This window comes from Oryx dammah, unplaced genomic scaffold, assembly GCF_014754425.2.
Source record: "Oryx dammah isolate SB20612 unplaced genomic scaffold, SCBI_Odam_1.1 HiC_scaffold_18, whole genome shotgun sequence".
NCBI lineage: Eukaryota > Metazoa > Chordata > Mammalia > Artiodactyla > Bovidae > Oryx > Oryx dammah.
The window spans coordinates 67040900-67056720 of NW_024070202.1; the positions used below are offsets into that span (position 1 = coordinate 67040900).

The 15821-nt window shown below is 43.8% G+C and overlaps 1 protein-coding gene across 1 annotated transcript in view; it reads right to left on the bottom strand.

Annotated features, from left to right (window-relative positions):
• The window catches only part of CHN2 (chimerin 2), a 341136-nt gene that overhangs the window by 115131 nt on the left and 210184 nt on the right, over nucleotides 1-15821 (bottom strand). Inside the window, exon 6 of the mRNA XM_040259709.1 lies at nucleotides 12229-12514. Within this exon, the coding sequence (XP_040115643.1) occupies nucleotides 12229-12514 (286 nt within the window). The remainder of the gene's footprint in view (nucleotides 1-12228; nucleotides 12515-15821) is intronic.

Sequence of the window (15821 nt, forward strand, 5' to 3'; positions counted from 1 at the left end):
GCATGCATTTCATACTTGTCACTTTGGGATTTAGGGGAGATCCACATATTGAGCTTGACAATATTGCCAAATCATTTTAAAATTCATAGAGTGTCAGGCTAAAGAGACACAGAGAGATTCTCATTCAGAAATCACAGAGGTAGGCATATTTGTCTGTAATGAACACTTGTCTTCTTAAGGAACTCTCTTAGCCAGACATATTTCTTCCTAAGAACAAATTAGTCCAGAGCAGCTGATGATTAGAATCACACTGCAGAGAGACAGGAGGGCTGGTATCTAAAGAGGGAAACAATTCCCAATATAGCGCTTTGTTTAGCAGTTTTCAAATTAGACACAAAGCAAGATAATTTACCTTGTCAGTGTGTAGACTAGACAGGACAGTAGCCTTGAAGTTAGCTAACCCGGGTTCTAATTAATAGATACTAGTGCTATGTCCTGGAGAAGGAAATGGCAGCCCACTCCAGTGTTCTCGCCTGAAGAATCCCAGGGACGGGGGAGCCTGGTGGGCTGCCGTCTATGGGGTCACACAGAGTCGGACACGACTGAAGCGACTTAGCAGCAGCAGCAGTGCTATGACCTAGACGCCATCCCTGGGCCTCCCCAATGAGGGGTTTATATATATATAAATATTTTTTCCCTTTTTTATTGCTAAAGCATAGGAACTCAAAACTTAAAGACTGCTATGAAGCTGAATGAAATCATATAGCTCTATAATGGATTAAAATCTATGCCATGCTTGATAAATTCAAAGTTCTTTTTTGGTAACTATAAATTTCCTACAATCATTCAAGATTAAACGTATTAGAATTATTTTATATCATGAATTGTTTTACATGGGATTTATATAAACTGTGATAAATTATAACTAGCCCTACTCTATTAAAGGATGTTGGGGGTCTTTCTATATCTTATTTCTGACTCTCAATTTGAGTATTAAAGAAGAATCTGTTACATAAGACAGCCATTTGAATCCTTAATAGTTGTTTTAAGTCACCGAATCACATGAGAGCCATAAAAGTTGTATTTGTAAACTTCATTCTTCTGATGGTTAGACACCATCAGCTTCATAAATGGGGACTAGGTACAAAGTGAATTATTAACTTTGTGGAAACTTCAAAGTGATTATGTGTAAAGAGAGACAAAACCAATGAGGACTTTTATAAACTGTTGTCATAAAACCCAGCCAGACATTTCATTGTTGAGGAATGAGGAATGCCAGTTCTGCAACCTGTTCCAGAGGCAACAGACACAGATCACCTAAGAGGTAGCTCTGACAATCTCACTTCCATTAATGTCAGTAGAAATTATCCAGGAAAAAAATCCTTCTTTTTCTCCATGGTCTAGAAAAAATCCTATACATTCTTATAAGCTAAGCTTTTAATTCATAAAGACTCCAGACTGGAATTTTGACCTTTCTTTCTTCAGGGTCTGCAGGTTTCCAATTCATATCCTCTGTATTACTGATAACCTCGGAGGTCTCCTGTTCAATAGAGGCTCTCTTTGGCCAGATCCTATGCTACAGATGGGGCCACATTTCTTCCCGTTCTGTTAAAAAAGATTTCCTGGTAAAGCCATGAGCAGATAACAATTTGGTTCATCAGAGTTCACTAGGACTCTTTAACAGATTGCCATAACCTTATTTAAGTGCATGTCTTTATTAAGAAATCTACAGATCCACTTCTTCAGAGCCAAGGGCCAAGAGAAGGAGAGGTGAACTGTAGAGGTGGTTTGGGGGTTATTTCTCATGTCCACCTGGTAATCCAGGTGCTACATTCCTACCCATTTCAGTAAACACAAGCTGTCCCTTTTTCTGATTTAACATCATCATGGAAAAGAATAGTGACTATGATTCTATTAAAATGGACCCTGAGTGTGACTGTCTGAGCTTTCTCGATAACACTAACAAGCAGCGAGTGCAGAATGAGTGTGTGGAGGGCCGGGGTGGGGGTGGTGTGAGTTAGAGTACTTCTGGTTATAAATACAGCAGACACCTAAACTCAGTGGAAACATTCCCTTGGCTGGGACTCAGTTTCTTTCTCCTCACTTCCCGGCTCCACTTTCTCTGGCTCTAAGTGATGGTTAGAAGGCTTCAGCCACCCAGACTCTACTTCCTGTTGACTCCAGCTCAGAAGAGGGTAGAAGGGCCTTCCTCAGGGAACTCACAGTGCAAGTTTATTGGTTTTATGGGATGTGAGTTGATCGCATGCCCACTCTTGAATCAACCACAGAAGCCATGGAAATGTGACCCCTTGGATCAGCCTTGAACCACCCACCTAAACTTAGAGTTGCGGGGGTGGGGGGTTGGCTTGGGGTGCAGTTTTCCAAAAGACAGTGCACAGTGCTAGGTGGCAAAAATGACAGCTCCTCACTGTGGGAGTAGAGGTGGGCAGACAGGTGAGTCCTGACCAGACGGATGCACAGCTGGAGGAAGGAGAGGTGCTGGAGGAGTAAGAAAGAGAGTGACACCCCGCGCCAGGCCAAGGAAGGAGAATAATGGGATTCCCCAAGGTGGCGTCTCATCCCACCAGTGCTCGATGTCACCATGTAACCTTGAGACGTGGGCCTCAGTTTCTCATCTGTACAGAGAAGGGGTAAGAGCAGGCGGCTGGTTCCTTGTTGGAATATGCATCAGAATTGCCTGGAAAGCTGTTTCCAAGTGACAGAGGCCCAGGCATCAGTTCTGTTGCCCACCCCCAGGGAAGGCCCCTAGGAAGAACTCAGAGGTTGTAAACAGGGCAAACTCAGCAGTCTCCCTGCCAGGGTGGACAACAGTCCCGGGTGACAGAAGCTTTCACCCCCATAGTCAAAGGGGACACAAGTGGAACAATCATTCCTCCTAAACACTTCCCTGGAGACGCACAAATAGAAACTTCTTTAAAACGTGTGTTTTTGTCCATCCAGTGGTTACCCAGAGCAGCAGTTCTCCAAGTGTGGTCCACTGATGTTTGGGTGATCCTCTCTGTCAAAACTATGTTTATTAATTGCCTGTTCCAACTGACTGACATTGTAAGTAACCTTTGAGAAACTACACTTGTTATGTTCTATTGTAGAAAAAAAAAAGAGGTAAAAAAAAACAAATGTACATGCTGCTATATTTAAAATGGATAACCAACAAGGACCATGTGTATAGCACATGGAACGCTTGCTCAGTGTTATGTGGCAGCCTGGACAGGAGGGGAGTTTGGGGGAGAATGCATACATGTGTATGTGTGGCTGAGTCCCTTTCTAGTCCACCTGGAACTATGACAACATTGTTAATTGGCTATACACCAATACAAAATAAAAAGTTAAAAAAATTCTTCCTTTTGCCAATGACATATATGTCTGAGGCCAGAGCTTCTTCCTATACTTCAGACAAAGCAATATAAATCACAAGTTGAACACAGAAGCAGATGTGAGAATCAAGATGTTTTCTATTAAACGCCAGACATTTGAGAGATTTACAAATTGTGAAACAAGGACAATATTCTCATTTTCTCTTTGGGGGAATGGGGTTATTCATCACAAAAATACGTTATTTATGCAAACACAGAATGACTTCACTATCATGACGTTGAAAAGAATTAATTTTTTTTCTCAGTTTTACTTTTTAAAGCAGGAAGTACCAGCAGATATAACTCACATAAACAAAAATCTCTTTGGGGTCCTCGGTAATTTAAAAAGTACAAAAGGACCCGGAGGTCAAAAGGTTTGAGCCCCTTAGACTTCCCTGGTGGCACAACAGATAGGAATCTGCTTGCCAAGGCAGGGGACACGGGTTTGATCCTTGGTCCATGCTGTGGAGCAACTAAGCCCATGGGCCACGACTGCTGAGCCCATGCTCCAGGGCCCAGGAGCTGCCACTACTGAAGCCTGTGCACCTAGAACCCTGCTCGCAACAGAAGAAGTCACTGCAACCCTGCTCGCAACAGAAGAAGTCACTGCAATGAGAAGCCTGCACACTGCAACTACAGAAAGACTGCACAAAGCAATGAACACCCATTGCAGCCAAAAATAAACAAATTAAAAAATTTTTTTCCAGCATCTCTAGACCAGAATCTCAGTGAATAAGATCCCTGGGGCTTTTTGTACATCTAAGTGTCCCAGGCTGGCAGAACTGCCTATCTGCTTACACAAAGAATGAGCATGAATCACAAAACAGATACTCCCTAGCCGTTGCATAGCCCGACCTATGTCACAAAACCTGAGGAAATGGGGTCAATTCAGTGGATTCACTGCGAAAAATTTGTTCTTGCTCATTACTTCCACATCTGTTTAAGTGTGGTCTTTTGAGATGGCAGCCAGCATGTTACTCTTTGCTGAGCCACTAGATGGCACTGTTTGCATAGACAATATTCCAACAAGGATTGCATTGAGCTCTTTTCTAGAGAGATTTAGGATGGGGATGAATGAGGAGGGTTGGGACCATCTTATTCTAACACACACTGAATATATTAGGATAACTTTTCTTTTTGTTCCTGTAAAGCTCTTGAGACCACTGATAGCGAGGGGATGGTAAAAAGAAAAAAAGAAAAAAAAGAGTAACTCTCTGATAAAAGATAGTAAACCAAACAACCTAACTCAATTTTAGTTATTCCTCTACAGCAGAGATTCTCAGTTTTAGCTGCATATCAGAATCGCCCAGAGAATCTAAACTCCAGATGCTCAGCTCTTATCCTAAGTAGTTAAATCTGTTTTCTGGGGGTGTGTCCCAGGCATTGGTATTTTTCAAAACTCCCCAGTGGGCAGATAAGAATCCTTGTCCTATAAACTTTGTCTTAAGAAAACCACCTACTAGCCCCAAAGAGGACTTCCCCGATGGCTCAGTGGGTAAAGAATCTGTCTGCAATGCAGAAGACACAGGAGACTTGGGTTTAATCCCTGGTAAGATCCCTTGGTAAGATCCCCTGAGGGGAGAAATGGCAACCCATTCCAGTATTCTCATCTGAAAAATTCAATGGACAGAGGAGCCTGTTGGGCTACAGTCCATGGGGTCACAAAGAGTCAGATGCAACTAAGTACACACACATAGCACCTACAGAAGAGACACTGACTTTTCCTTGTTTCTTCATTAAATTCTCTTAATCATCCTACATTTAACTTTCCCCATCATCCAAATTTTAACCGATAATCGGGGGAAAGGACTCAGGGAAAAAGGAACAACGCACAAACCTTTGAACCAAACTGAGTAACCAGAACTGCCAGAGTCTACTCTTAAGAATTTTTACATGGAGGACTTTTTATGCAGAGGTAGAGGTGAGAAAGAATGCCAGTGCCTAAATTAGGACAAAAAAAAAAGAGTCTCAGAAAAAAAAAGAGGCATTAGAGAAAGTGGGACAGGTGTCCTTAAAAGAAAATTCTTCCCCAAGTATCTGATAACCTTTACTTCCCCATCTGACCTTTCATCTAACCAAGGGTTGAGAACTTTAGAATCACCTAGAGAACCTTAAAAATAGGCTTGAGCTTCACCAGTAGAGGCTTTAATTCAGTTAAGTCAGGAGGGTAACATGGGTCTTTTCTAAAAAAGCTCCCAGGGTGATTCTAACTTGAAGCTGGTTTGAGAACCACTGACCTAGCCAAATCAGCTCTTTTTCAGACTGCGTTAAGTTTCACACTGTTCGGAGATTCTGATTTAAAATAACACTCTGGTAAAACCTGGTTTCATGAGCAAATGTAATCAAGTTCAAATCCATTCATCCTTACAGCATTATATCCCATTCCATTTTATGAGGCCGTGTGTGCGAGGAGGAAGATGGATGATCAGTCATTACTGCACCTGTCACTTTTACTAGCTAAGTTATGCTCATCTTCATTTATCCTTTCTCCCGAGAAAAGACTGGTTATGCCACTTACATATTTCCAAGGGACCACCTGCAGAGCAGTTCTACAGGTTTTCCAGAGCCTGTCATATGAACGTGTTTTCCAGCCCAGGATGCCTTATACCTGAACAATGCAGGCTCTTTCTTTGGCATATGGATGCAGCGTCTCAGCTTGGGGAAGGGCAATGGGTGACACCATGCTTGAATCAACTGTCCTTGATAAAGTCACAAAGCCTCTCCACCCTCCAGGACCAAGACGTCTTCCATAAGGGCACAGTGGTGGAGCCCATCCACGTAAAGCGCTACCTCGCAATCTTGCATTAATGCCAATCATAGTTTCTGAACCTGGTCAACCAACATTCTAATGGGATTCGAACAAGGTTAACACACTGCTTGCACAGATTTTATTCTATTCATCACTTGCAGTTGTATTGGTTACTCTCTGCCACATCCCTTGTGTCAAATTCAATCCTGTCCTGCTTTCGCCTGTGGTGGGGAAACTGATTAACTGTATCCCTGGCTCCTTTATCCTCTGGCTTCCAGTGGGGTTTGTCCAGTGAGAGATACAGGCAGGAGATCGCAGGGTGAGAGGAGAGAGAAGATGAGGTATTTCTTCCACTGCCCCCTCCCTCTTGAGTGGCGCAGCACCCAAGGCTCACACCCTTGCTTGACTGTAGGGGTCTCTGTCTATCGCCCTCCTGTGGGAGCTCTGTTTTTATAGGAGCGCCCCCTACAGGAGCCCCGCTCCTGTGCTCCCCCACCCCCACTCTGTGGCCGCCCCCTCTGGTGGGAGCCTCTCAGCAGGCTCCGGGAACCCCCGTGCCTTTCCCCAGTCCCTGCAGCAGCTCCCGCCATTGCCAGTCCTTGAGAAAGATTTCTTGTTAATCAACTTCTCTTCAAAACCCCAGTGAATCTGTCCTGTATTTACTGCCGGGCTGTGACACATTGAAGACTGCCTTCTGAATTCATTTTTCACTTTTCATTCTTTCACTCGGGAGTCCTGTACATATGACTTGTGCTCCTCAAAGATCTTAACTTTAAGAGAACATCTAAGGGGCAGGTTATTTTAAAGCATTCTTTTTTCTCTATCCAAGCCTCTGTGACCTCTAGATGTCTCTGAAATACCCCAGACCAAGGAGCTGGGTGCCTCAGTGCCCTCTTGTATAAAACAAAGGGGATGCACGAGGCGGTCTCCAGTACCCTCCTCCTCCAGGCTCTAGTTTCTCACAATGCCCCAGCGGGTCAGGGCTCAGCTCAGGGGCGGCAGGAGCCGTGCAGAGAGAACACGGAGGGAGATACACCATCTTGGTGTCCTGAGATGTGCTGCTTCTCAGGGTGAGGGCTCAGAGCCCTTCACTCCAGACAAGGCCACTCTCCTAGTTTCACAACAACACAAGCAGAAACCAGAGAGCCTTCCTTGCTGCCTAGAATAGTGGGAGGAATCTGGGAGCTGGCCTGGGGCAGCTTGAGAAAGGAGGGTGGGGTGGGGTGAAAAGGCATGTAAAATGGGGGGGGGGCTGGGAAGAGCCCCAGGGGAGCACCGCTGAGGGGTCTGTAGGTGGGCAGGGGGCAAGGTCAGGAGGAAGCAATAGTTAGCCCATTTCCAGGCATAGTCACACCACACTCTATTTCGTGATTTAGGTCCTACGCTATAATTACCATCTTCAACCTTCAGTGAAAGGCTGCTAACCACAGCCTCTTTGCTAACAATCCAAAAGAGAAATGAAAGAAAAAAAGAGAAAAACAAAAAACAACAGCTAACAGGATGGGGCAGAGAAGGCAATAGCAACCCACTCCAGAACTCTTGCTTGGAGAATCCCATGGGTGGAGGAGCCTGGTAGGCTGCAGTCCATGGGGTTGCGAAGAGTTGGACAGGACTGAGCGACTTCACTTTCACTTTTCACTTTCATGCACTGGAGAAGGAAATGGCAACCCACTCCAGTGTTCTTGCCTGGAGAATCCCAGGGATGGCGGAGCCTGGTGGGCTGCCATCTATGGGGTCGCACAGAGTCGGACACGACTGAGGCGACTTAGCAACAGCAGCAGCAGCAACAGGATGGGGAAGGGGACCAGTGAGAAGGGATGGGAAAACAGTCTGGGTCCAGGGACAGGGGGTGGGGTGGGTAACACGATGAGTATAGAGGATGTTTTACTCAGGGTTTGCTTTAATGTATGTGAATTTAGGACATAATGCATTCTTTTCTTAATTAATTTTCTGAATAGGATTTATCATGGTTCAAAATTGAAAGAGTACAAAAAGTAGCAGGAGTCTCCTTCCCACCCTTATATCTTAGACACCCCCTTTCCACTCCCCACTGGCAGTCCTCATACTAGCTCATCATCCTTCGGGGGTATTTTATAATTTTCCTAGAAAAAAAATATGTAAAATATTTTTTTCTGGTTTACATAAATAAAACCATACTATGCATACTATATGTTTTTGCATTTGATAACCCTGAGTAATTAACTTTGAAATTAATCCATATGAGAACATCCTCTTTCTTTTCTGTGGTTGCATGATATTCCTGTATATGGGTGTACCATAATTAATTCTAAGTAATCCCCAACTGATGGGCATTTAGATCATTTTCTGACATTTGCTATTATAAAAATTAGGGAAATGATTAACTGGTAAACTATATTCTTTAGTGTGCTTGTATTACACCAAGAGTACAAATGATTTTTTCTCCAGTAAAGCATAAATACAATTTAACTCAGCAAGTAGCTTTACTTAATACATATGTGTTACTGAAAATATTGGGGTTTCCCTGATGGCTCAGATGGTAATGAATCTGCCTGTAATGTGGGAGACTGGGGTTCGATCCCTGGGTCAGGAAGATGCCCTGGAGAAGGGAATGGCTACCCATTCCAGTATTCTTGCCTAGAGAATTACATGGACAGTAGAGCCTGGTGGGTTATAGTCCATGGGGTCAGACATGACTGAGTGACTAACAATTTCACTTTCACTTTTCATTGAAAATATGGTTGTCACATATATTTGATTCAGTCAGGTATCCTTTACAAGGCTTCCCTTGTAGCTCAGCTGGTAAAGAATCCACCTGCAATGTGGGAGACCTGGGTTGGGAAGATCCCTTGGAGAAGGGAAAGGTTACCCACTCCAGAATTCTGGCCTGGAGAATTCCATGGACTATGTAGTCCATGGGGTCGCAAAGAGGTAGACATGACTGAGCAACTTTCACTACTAATAAAAATCATTACAAGACAATTTACTTATTAGAGCTAGTAATAGCAGTGTATTTTCAAAAACACATGTAAATATTAAGAGATTCTTACCATCAATTGACACAGGATGGTCAAAAGCAAAGGTCTTTGCTTAAGGCAATAATAACAGAATGAGGTCCAGCTGCTCCATAGATTTAAGAAGCTTTGAACTTGGAGTTAGGAAGTCTGGGTTTGATTCCTTGTCTTGCCATTGTGACTTTTTCAACAAAATGGGGATAATCATTCCTGCCCTATGTACTTGGCAAAGCTGCTCTGAGGATAAAGTGGAAAATTATTTCACATGCGTGAAATCTGTTTACCAACTGCAAAAGTCTGAACTGATGTTGAATCTTGTTGCTACTCTTACATTGCTAACAGCACAGGTTCTGGAGATCAGTAGACAAGCAATCTATGGAATAACTGCTGAAATTAATTTCATAAAAGAAATGATGCTGGGCATGAACATTTTAATTAAATGTACCAAATGGTGGCACTTACATATAGTAATGTTTAAAAATCAATTAAAGAATCAGAAAGGAAACAGATCCCTGTTGGCTAACCACCACAGTGTTTTTTTTGTTTTTTCATTTGCACCCTCCCCTCTCCCTGCCTCATCTCCAGTTATTAAAATCAAGTTCACTGCTAAACACCTTGACAGGAGGTAAATCTGGAAACCACTCAAATCTGATAGGGTAGGTAATATCTTTTTGCCAATTAACATTGTTAATATTCTCGGATTTACACATATCTCTGGATTCATTAGGAAATGATCAATAAAATAAGCGGGCAGATGAAGTTTAAGTATTCTGGAAGATGAAATGCTGGGCTGTCTGGATTTGAGAAATATTAGGAAGCCTACTCATTTCACTCATTAAATCCCTCAAGACATGCCATTACTGGAGCAGACAGGTGCCCTGGGCATTTCTCAGTCAATCCATTCAAGTTTCTGCCACCTCTTTTTGAGTCCCTGCCGCCATGGCAACAGTCCACTGACCTGCCCTTAAGGGAAATAGGATTTCTGGCAAGACTGAGACTTTTAATAATTCCACTTGTCAATAAGGTCAGAAAGAAACAGATGGAGTCGTACGAAGTTACTTCACAATCCACTAACAAAATGAGTGACCCCCAGCAAATGACCAGACCCAGTGCTGGGAGCGTCCTCCAGGAAAGTCAACCACTGCATCATTAACGTCCAAGAAATCGGCGCCACCATTGCCCATCCATCAAACCTTTCGCTGAGTCTGGACTTCCTCCTTCAATGTTTTCTTTATCTACCTTTTCCTGAAAAAGGTAAAAGTGTACTGGGCGGCTCACTCAAAGTAATTGTTAAGCTGATGACTGATTTTCTCTAAAATTTTATTTTAATAAATAAATACAAAATGCCCTACAAGAAAGGACATAATTTTTCATGTAAGCTTCCTTATGGGACTACCATCTAGAAATATCAGTTCCTAGTGACCCAACTTTTCTCTTGGGGGACGACAAAAATCTACGAATATCAATTCCAATACCCAGGATCTAAACTCTCATCCCAAATACACCAGAGTCACTTCTTATTCACTTCTTCTCCTGGAAATGTTCTAATGCGTTGTCTGCAGTTGTAACAGATTGCCTTTTGGGTGGCATTTCTCTCCAATTCAGAAATATAAACACCACTTCAGAGATTTATTTTACAATTCATCTTCTGATTTGTCATGGCCGGGAAAGTCGGCTTCTGGATTTTCTATTCTAAATTACTTTCTGAACAGATTTTTGCAAACAGACTAAGGAAAGGCTTTTGCTTAGACAGGAACAAACTCCCAGGAAGCTGGGACTCAAGTCCTCTCTCTTCTGTTGAAATGTAAACAATCAGGAACCCTATCATTTCCCAAATCAATTATTCGCCAAAGAATAAACAGGTGCTTTGGAGACTCTGGAGTTATAAAATGAAAATGGCAAATGATTTTTTCATGGGCCAGCTGCTCAACTGACATGATTCTGAGGCAGGTTCTCCTAGGCTCTAAAGCTCAATTAGCAAATCAATTAGGATCACGCCCTGTCTGCCAGCAGGCCTGCCTGCCATCCTCTGCTCTCCTCCTGCTCTCGGTGCTTTCTGTGCTTTCTGGTGCATCCCCATTGCCAAAGCTGAAGCCCGGTCAGTCAACCTGAGGTTCCTCTGCCTTTTGCTCACACTGGACAACAGGGGGGAGGAGGGGGGCTGTTCCGGTTTAATTAAGGATTAACAAACACAAGAAGGAGCCGTGCTCAACCCTGCTCATTTCTATCTGCCCCAGTCCAGGCTCGCCTTAGAAGCTAGGCTCAGCACAGACTCAGCGGGGCTGACTGGCATGGCTGGCTGTCGCTTTGTTTCAGTGGAAAACAGATAGGACCAGTCAAAGCAGATGGTTCCTAAAGGGACACATCCAAAAAATCTGCTAGCAAACTGCGGTGGCGTCTCTCACATAAACAGCAACTTACTGGAGAGGAAAATCAGACCCTCCTCGCCACATCCTGCCATGGTCCCACCAGCTTGAGCATTACCCATTTGGGAGCGTCTCATCCTCAACGAGGCCCAACAACTGCTCTTCTGGGGCAAAGGACAAGCCTCCCAGAGATAGAGTCAGAGATGGGGGCATTAGCATTGATGCTGACTATATCTTTCCAAGTATCCTAGAGATATAGCCATCATCACGGCTAATGCCCCCATATCTGTCAATAAAATCTACTATCTAGGTAAGACTACCTTCAAGAGGGATTACTGACCTGTGCGTCACACATGGTCATCAAGTTCTAAGAGAAGCAAATACAAACACTATGTATTTGGCCAGCTGGGTTGAACTGGAGATGGAGCCAGTGACACCGCAAATGGCAATTAAAAATACAAGTGACCATTTTCATCATAAAACACTAATTTTTTTAAAGGATTTTTTTTTCTTTCAAACTTCAAATAAACTCACAGACAATTATTAGTGGAAGTCCTGGCTCTGACTTATGAGTTCTGGCAAATCATCGGACATTTTTGACCTCACTGTCCTCATTTGGAAAATGAGGGAGTTGAACTGAAATCAGATTTCCAAGGTCTCTTTTAGCACAAAATGTCTAAGGTTTTTTGGATGGGAGTGGGTTGGTCTCCTGCAACAGTTTGGCAAATCACATATTGAATTAAGCATCCGGGTTTTCAGCACAGATTAGAAACAGACAGACTGTGTTCGTCCCACGCGTGGCTTACCTTTTCGACGGCTGTGTGCTCTTCATTTGTGACGCTGGCTTTTCTTGATTCGTTTTTAGACCTGCTTAGCCTTCTGGATACTTTTTCTCTGAGTAGAGTGGCATATCCAATGTGTTCATAGATGGGGTTTGTTGTCATTTTGGAAATGTATTCTGAAGCTTTTGTTTCTATGTACAGTGTTATCAAGCCATCTGTGACCAAATCATGAATCGATTCAAACCTCTTCTCACCCACAAAGTGTTTTCCATCATAGAAGAGCCTGTAGTTTAAGGTCTGGTTTCCAAACCTGTCCATGAGGAAGGAGAGATCACAAGAGTTTTAGAAATCAGGTCAGTGGGTGACAGTGTCAGCTAATACTTCTGGGATCTGTACTGAATGCCAGACACTGGGCTAAGGGCCTGACACGATTTCCTCCCATTAGGTTATCATGGAGACCCTTCAAGACAGTACAATTATTATTCTTGTTTGACAGCTGAGGGAATTGAGACTTGAAGAGATGGGGTACCTGCTTGAGGCTATACCCCTGGAAAAGATGCAAAGGTGGGTTTAACCCCAGCCAGTCCTATGGCATCATTTGGTCTTAAAAATCACTATGGCCATGGGTCACAGTCATCCTCATTTGTATAGTCAGGGGGTACTGCCTGATTCACAAATACGTTAAAAATTTCTTAATGGAAGCCACTCCCTCCCCTCTACCAGGCAATTATCTCTTCAGGGGAAGTTATAACCACTGGCCTTGGGTCCTTTTATTATTATATCTTTGACCATCATCAGTAGAGCACCCATGCCTTCCACCCTAGTTGGTCCAGCAGAAGGGAAACAGGGGAGCTGTGCAGCACAATTTGCTTGCGCATCAGTGACAGCATCACAGAGACTTAATCACTAGGATTCTCCCCTTTTAGTGCCGATTGTCCCCTCTTGGCCTTGGTCCTACAGCTCACAGCCGCTTCTGGGTTTCCCACTGGGACTGTCAGCTCCTGCTGAAGGGGATGCTGGTAAGCTGAGAAAAAACCTTGCATCCCTAGAGCACTTGCTATTCTTGAAGTGCTTCATCATGATGACACCACTGAAGATACGACATTCCAAGTGCAGCTGGGAAAGCATCATTCTACAATCCCAACCGAGATGGTGGGTTGAACACATCTTTGTGGATTGACCTGGGAAGTGTTTCATTGACACCATTTTTTTCCACGGAGACAGTGCTTCCTAATTCCAAAGAGTTCACAGATGAACTTTTGGAAGACAATCTGATTTTGAAATTGAAAACTTTCCTCAAACCTTGCAGGATTGTCAGGAGGATCGAAGGATATGAAATATTTGATGCAGGTTAGGTTAGGAAAGTGCAGTAAAGGCAATGCCTTTGGGGTGCTATGATTTTTAATACTGTGATTGAAACATGTATACTATCATGTAAGAAACGAATCGCCAGTCTAGGTTCGATACAGGATACAGGATGCTTGGGGCTGGTGCACTGGGATGACCTAGAGAGATGATATGGGCAAGGAGGTGGGAGGGGGGTTCAGGATTGGGAACTCATGTACACCCGTGGCGGATTCATGTCAATGTATGGCAAAACCAATACATATTGTAAAGTAAAATAAAGTAAAATTTAAAAAAAAATGCTGTGGTTTCATGGTAAAGTTCTAATGAGAGCTCTGGTCTGTTGGCTTGCTAGCACGAAGTGTTATGACCGCTAGTGGGAGGTCTATGGGTCAATATGATTCCAGAGAGAACCCAGTGGACCAAATGCATGTTTGTTCAGGCACATACCCACAATGTGAGGGGAAGACTTTTGACAAGGGCTGCACAAGCTGGAATCAAGATTGCCGGGAGAAATATCAATAACCTCACATATGCAGATGACACCACCCTTATGGCAGAAAGTGAAGAGGAACTAAAAAGCCTCTTGATGAAAGTGAAAGAGGAGAGTGAAAAAGTTGGCTTAAAGCTCAACATTCAGAAAACGAAGATCATGGCATCTGGTCCCATCACTTCATGGGAAATAGATGGAGAAACAGTGGAAACAGTATCAGACTTTATTTTGGGGGGCTCCAAAATCACTGCAGGTGGTGACTGCAGCCATGAAATTAAAAGACACTTACTCCTTGGAAGGAAAGTTATGACCAACCTAGATAGCATATTCAAAAGCAGAGATATTACTTTGCCAGCTAAGGTCCGTCTAGTCAAGGCTATGGTTTTTCCTGTGGTCATGTATGGATGTGAGAGTTGGACTGTGAAGAAAGCTGAGCACCAAAGAATTGATGCTTTTGAACTGTGTTGCTGGAGAAGACTCTTGAGAGTCCCTTGGACTGCAAGGAGGTCCAACCAGTCCATTCTAAAGGAGATCAGTCCTGGGGGTTCTTTGGAAGGACTGAAGCTAAAGCTGAAACTCCAATACTTTGGCCACCTCATGCAAAGAGTGACTCATTGGAAAAGACCCTGATGCTGGGAGGAATTGGGGGCAGGAGGAGAAGGGGACGACAGAGGATGAGATGGCTGGATGGCATCACTGACTCGATGGACATGAGTTTGAGTGCACTCTGGGAGTTGGTGATAGACAGGGAGGCCTGGCGTGCTGTGATTCATGGGGTTGCAAAGAGTTGGACACGGCTGAGTGACTGAACTGAACTGAACTGAAGGGAGGCAAGCTTTCCAGATGGCTCAGTGGGTAAAGAAGCCTGCTAATGCAGAAAGATGCAGGTTTGATCCCTGGGTCAGGAAGATATCCCCTGGAGGAGGAGATAACAACCCTTTCCAGTATTCTTGTTTGGAAAATCCCATGGACAGAGGAGCCTGGCGGGCCACAGTCCATGGGGTTGCAAAGAATCAGACAAAACTGAGCACAGAATTTGTGCAGAAAAAGGAGGCAGAGGTATGTCTTAATTCACTCGCTTGATGTTTCAGGCAGAAGCAGCTCTAGAAGCACTAAATTTACAGATGATTCTCCCAAGAATATTGTGCATGCATAAACAGAGTCTTGGAGCCCATCAACTGATAACATCTGTGACCCAGGACACATGTAAACCTGTAATATGCTGCTGGGCACTTTGTAAATGACATGGAAATAAAAAAAATAATTAGGGGGAAATGGGGAACAACTGATTAATGGAGTTTTTATTTGGGATGATGAAAAAGTTCTGGGAGATGATAGTGGAGATGGCTGCACAACACTGGGAATATACTTAATGCCACTGAATTGCACACTTATAGATAATTAAAATGATACATTATATGTTATGTATGTGCTTGTGCTTAGTCATTCAGTTGTGTCCAACTCTTTGCGACTCCATGGACCATAGCCTGCCAGGCTCCTCTGGTCCACAGGGATTCTCCAGGCAAGAATACTGGAGAGGGTTGCCATGCCCTCCTCCTGGGGATCTTCCCAACTCAGGGATGGAACCCAGGTCTCCCGCATTGTGGGTGGATTCTTTACCGTCTGAGCCACCAGGGAAGTCCAAGAATACTGGAGTGGGTAGCCTCTCCCTTTTCCAGGGGAACTTCCCAACACAGGAATTGAACCAGGGTCTCCTGCATTGCAGGTGGATTCTTTACCAGCTGAGCCACCAGGAAAGCCCTGTATGTTATGTATATTT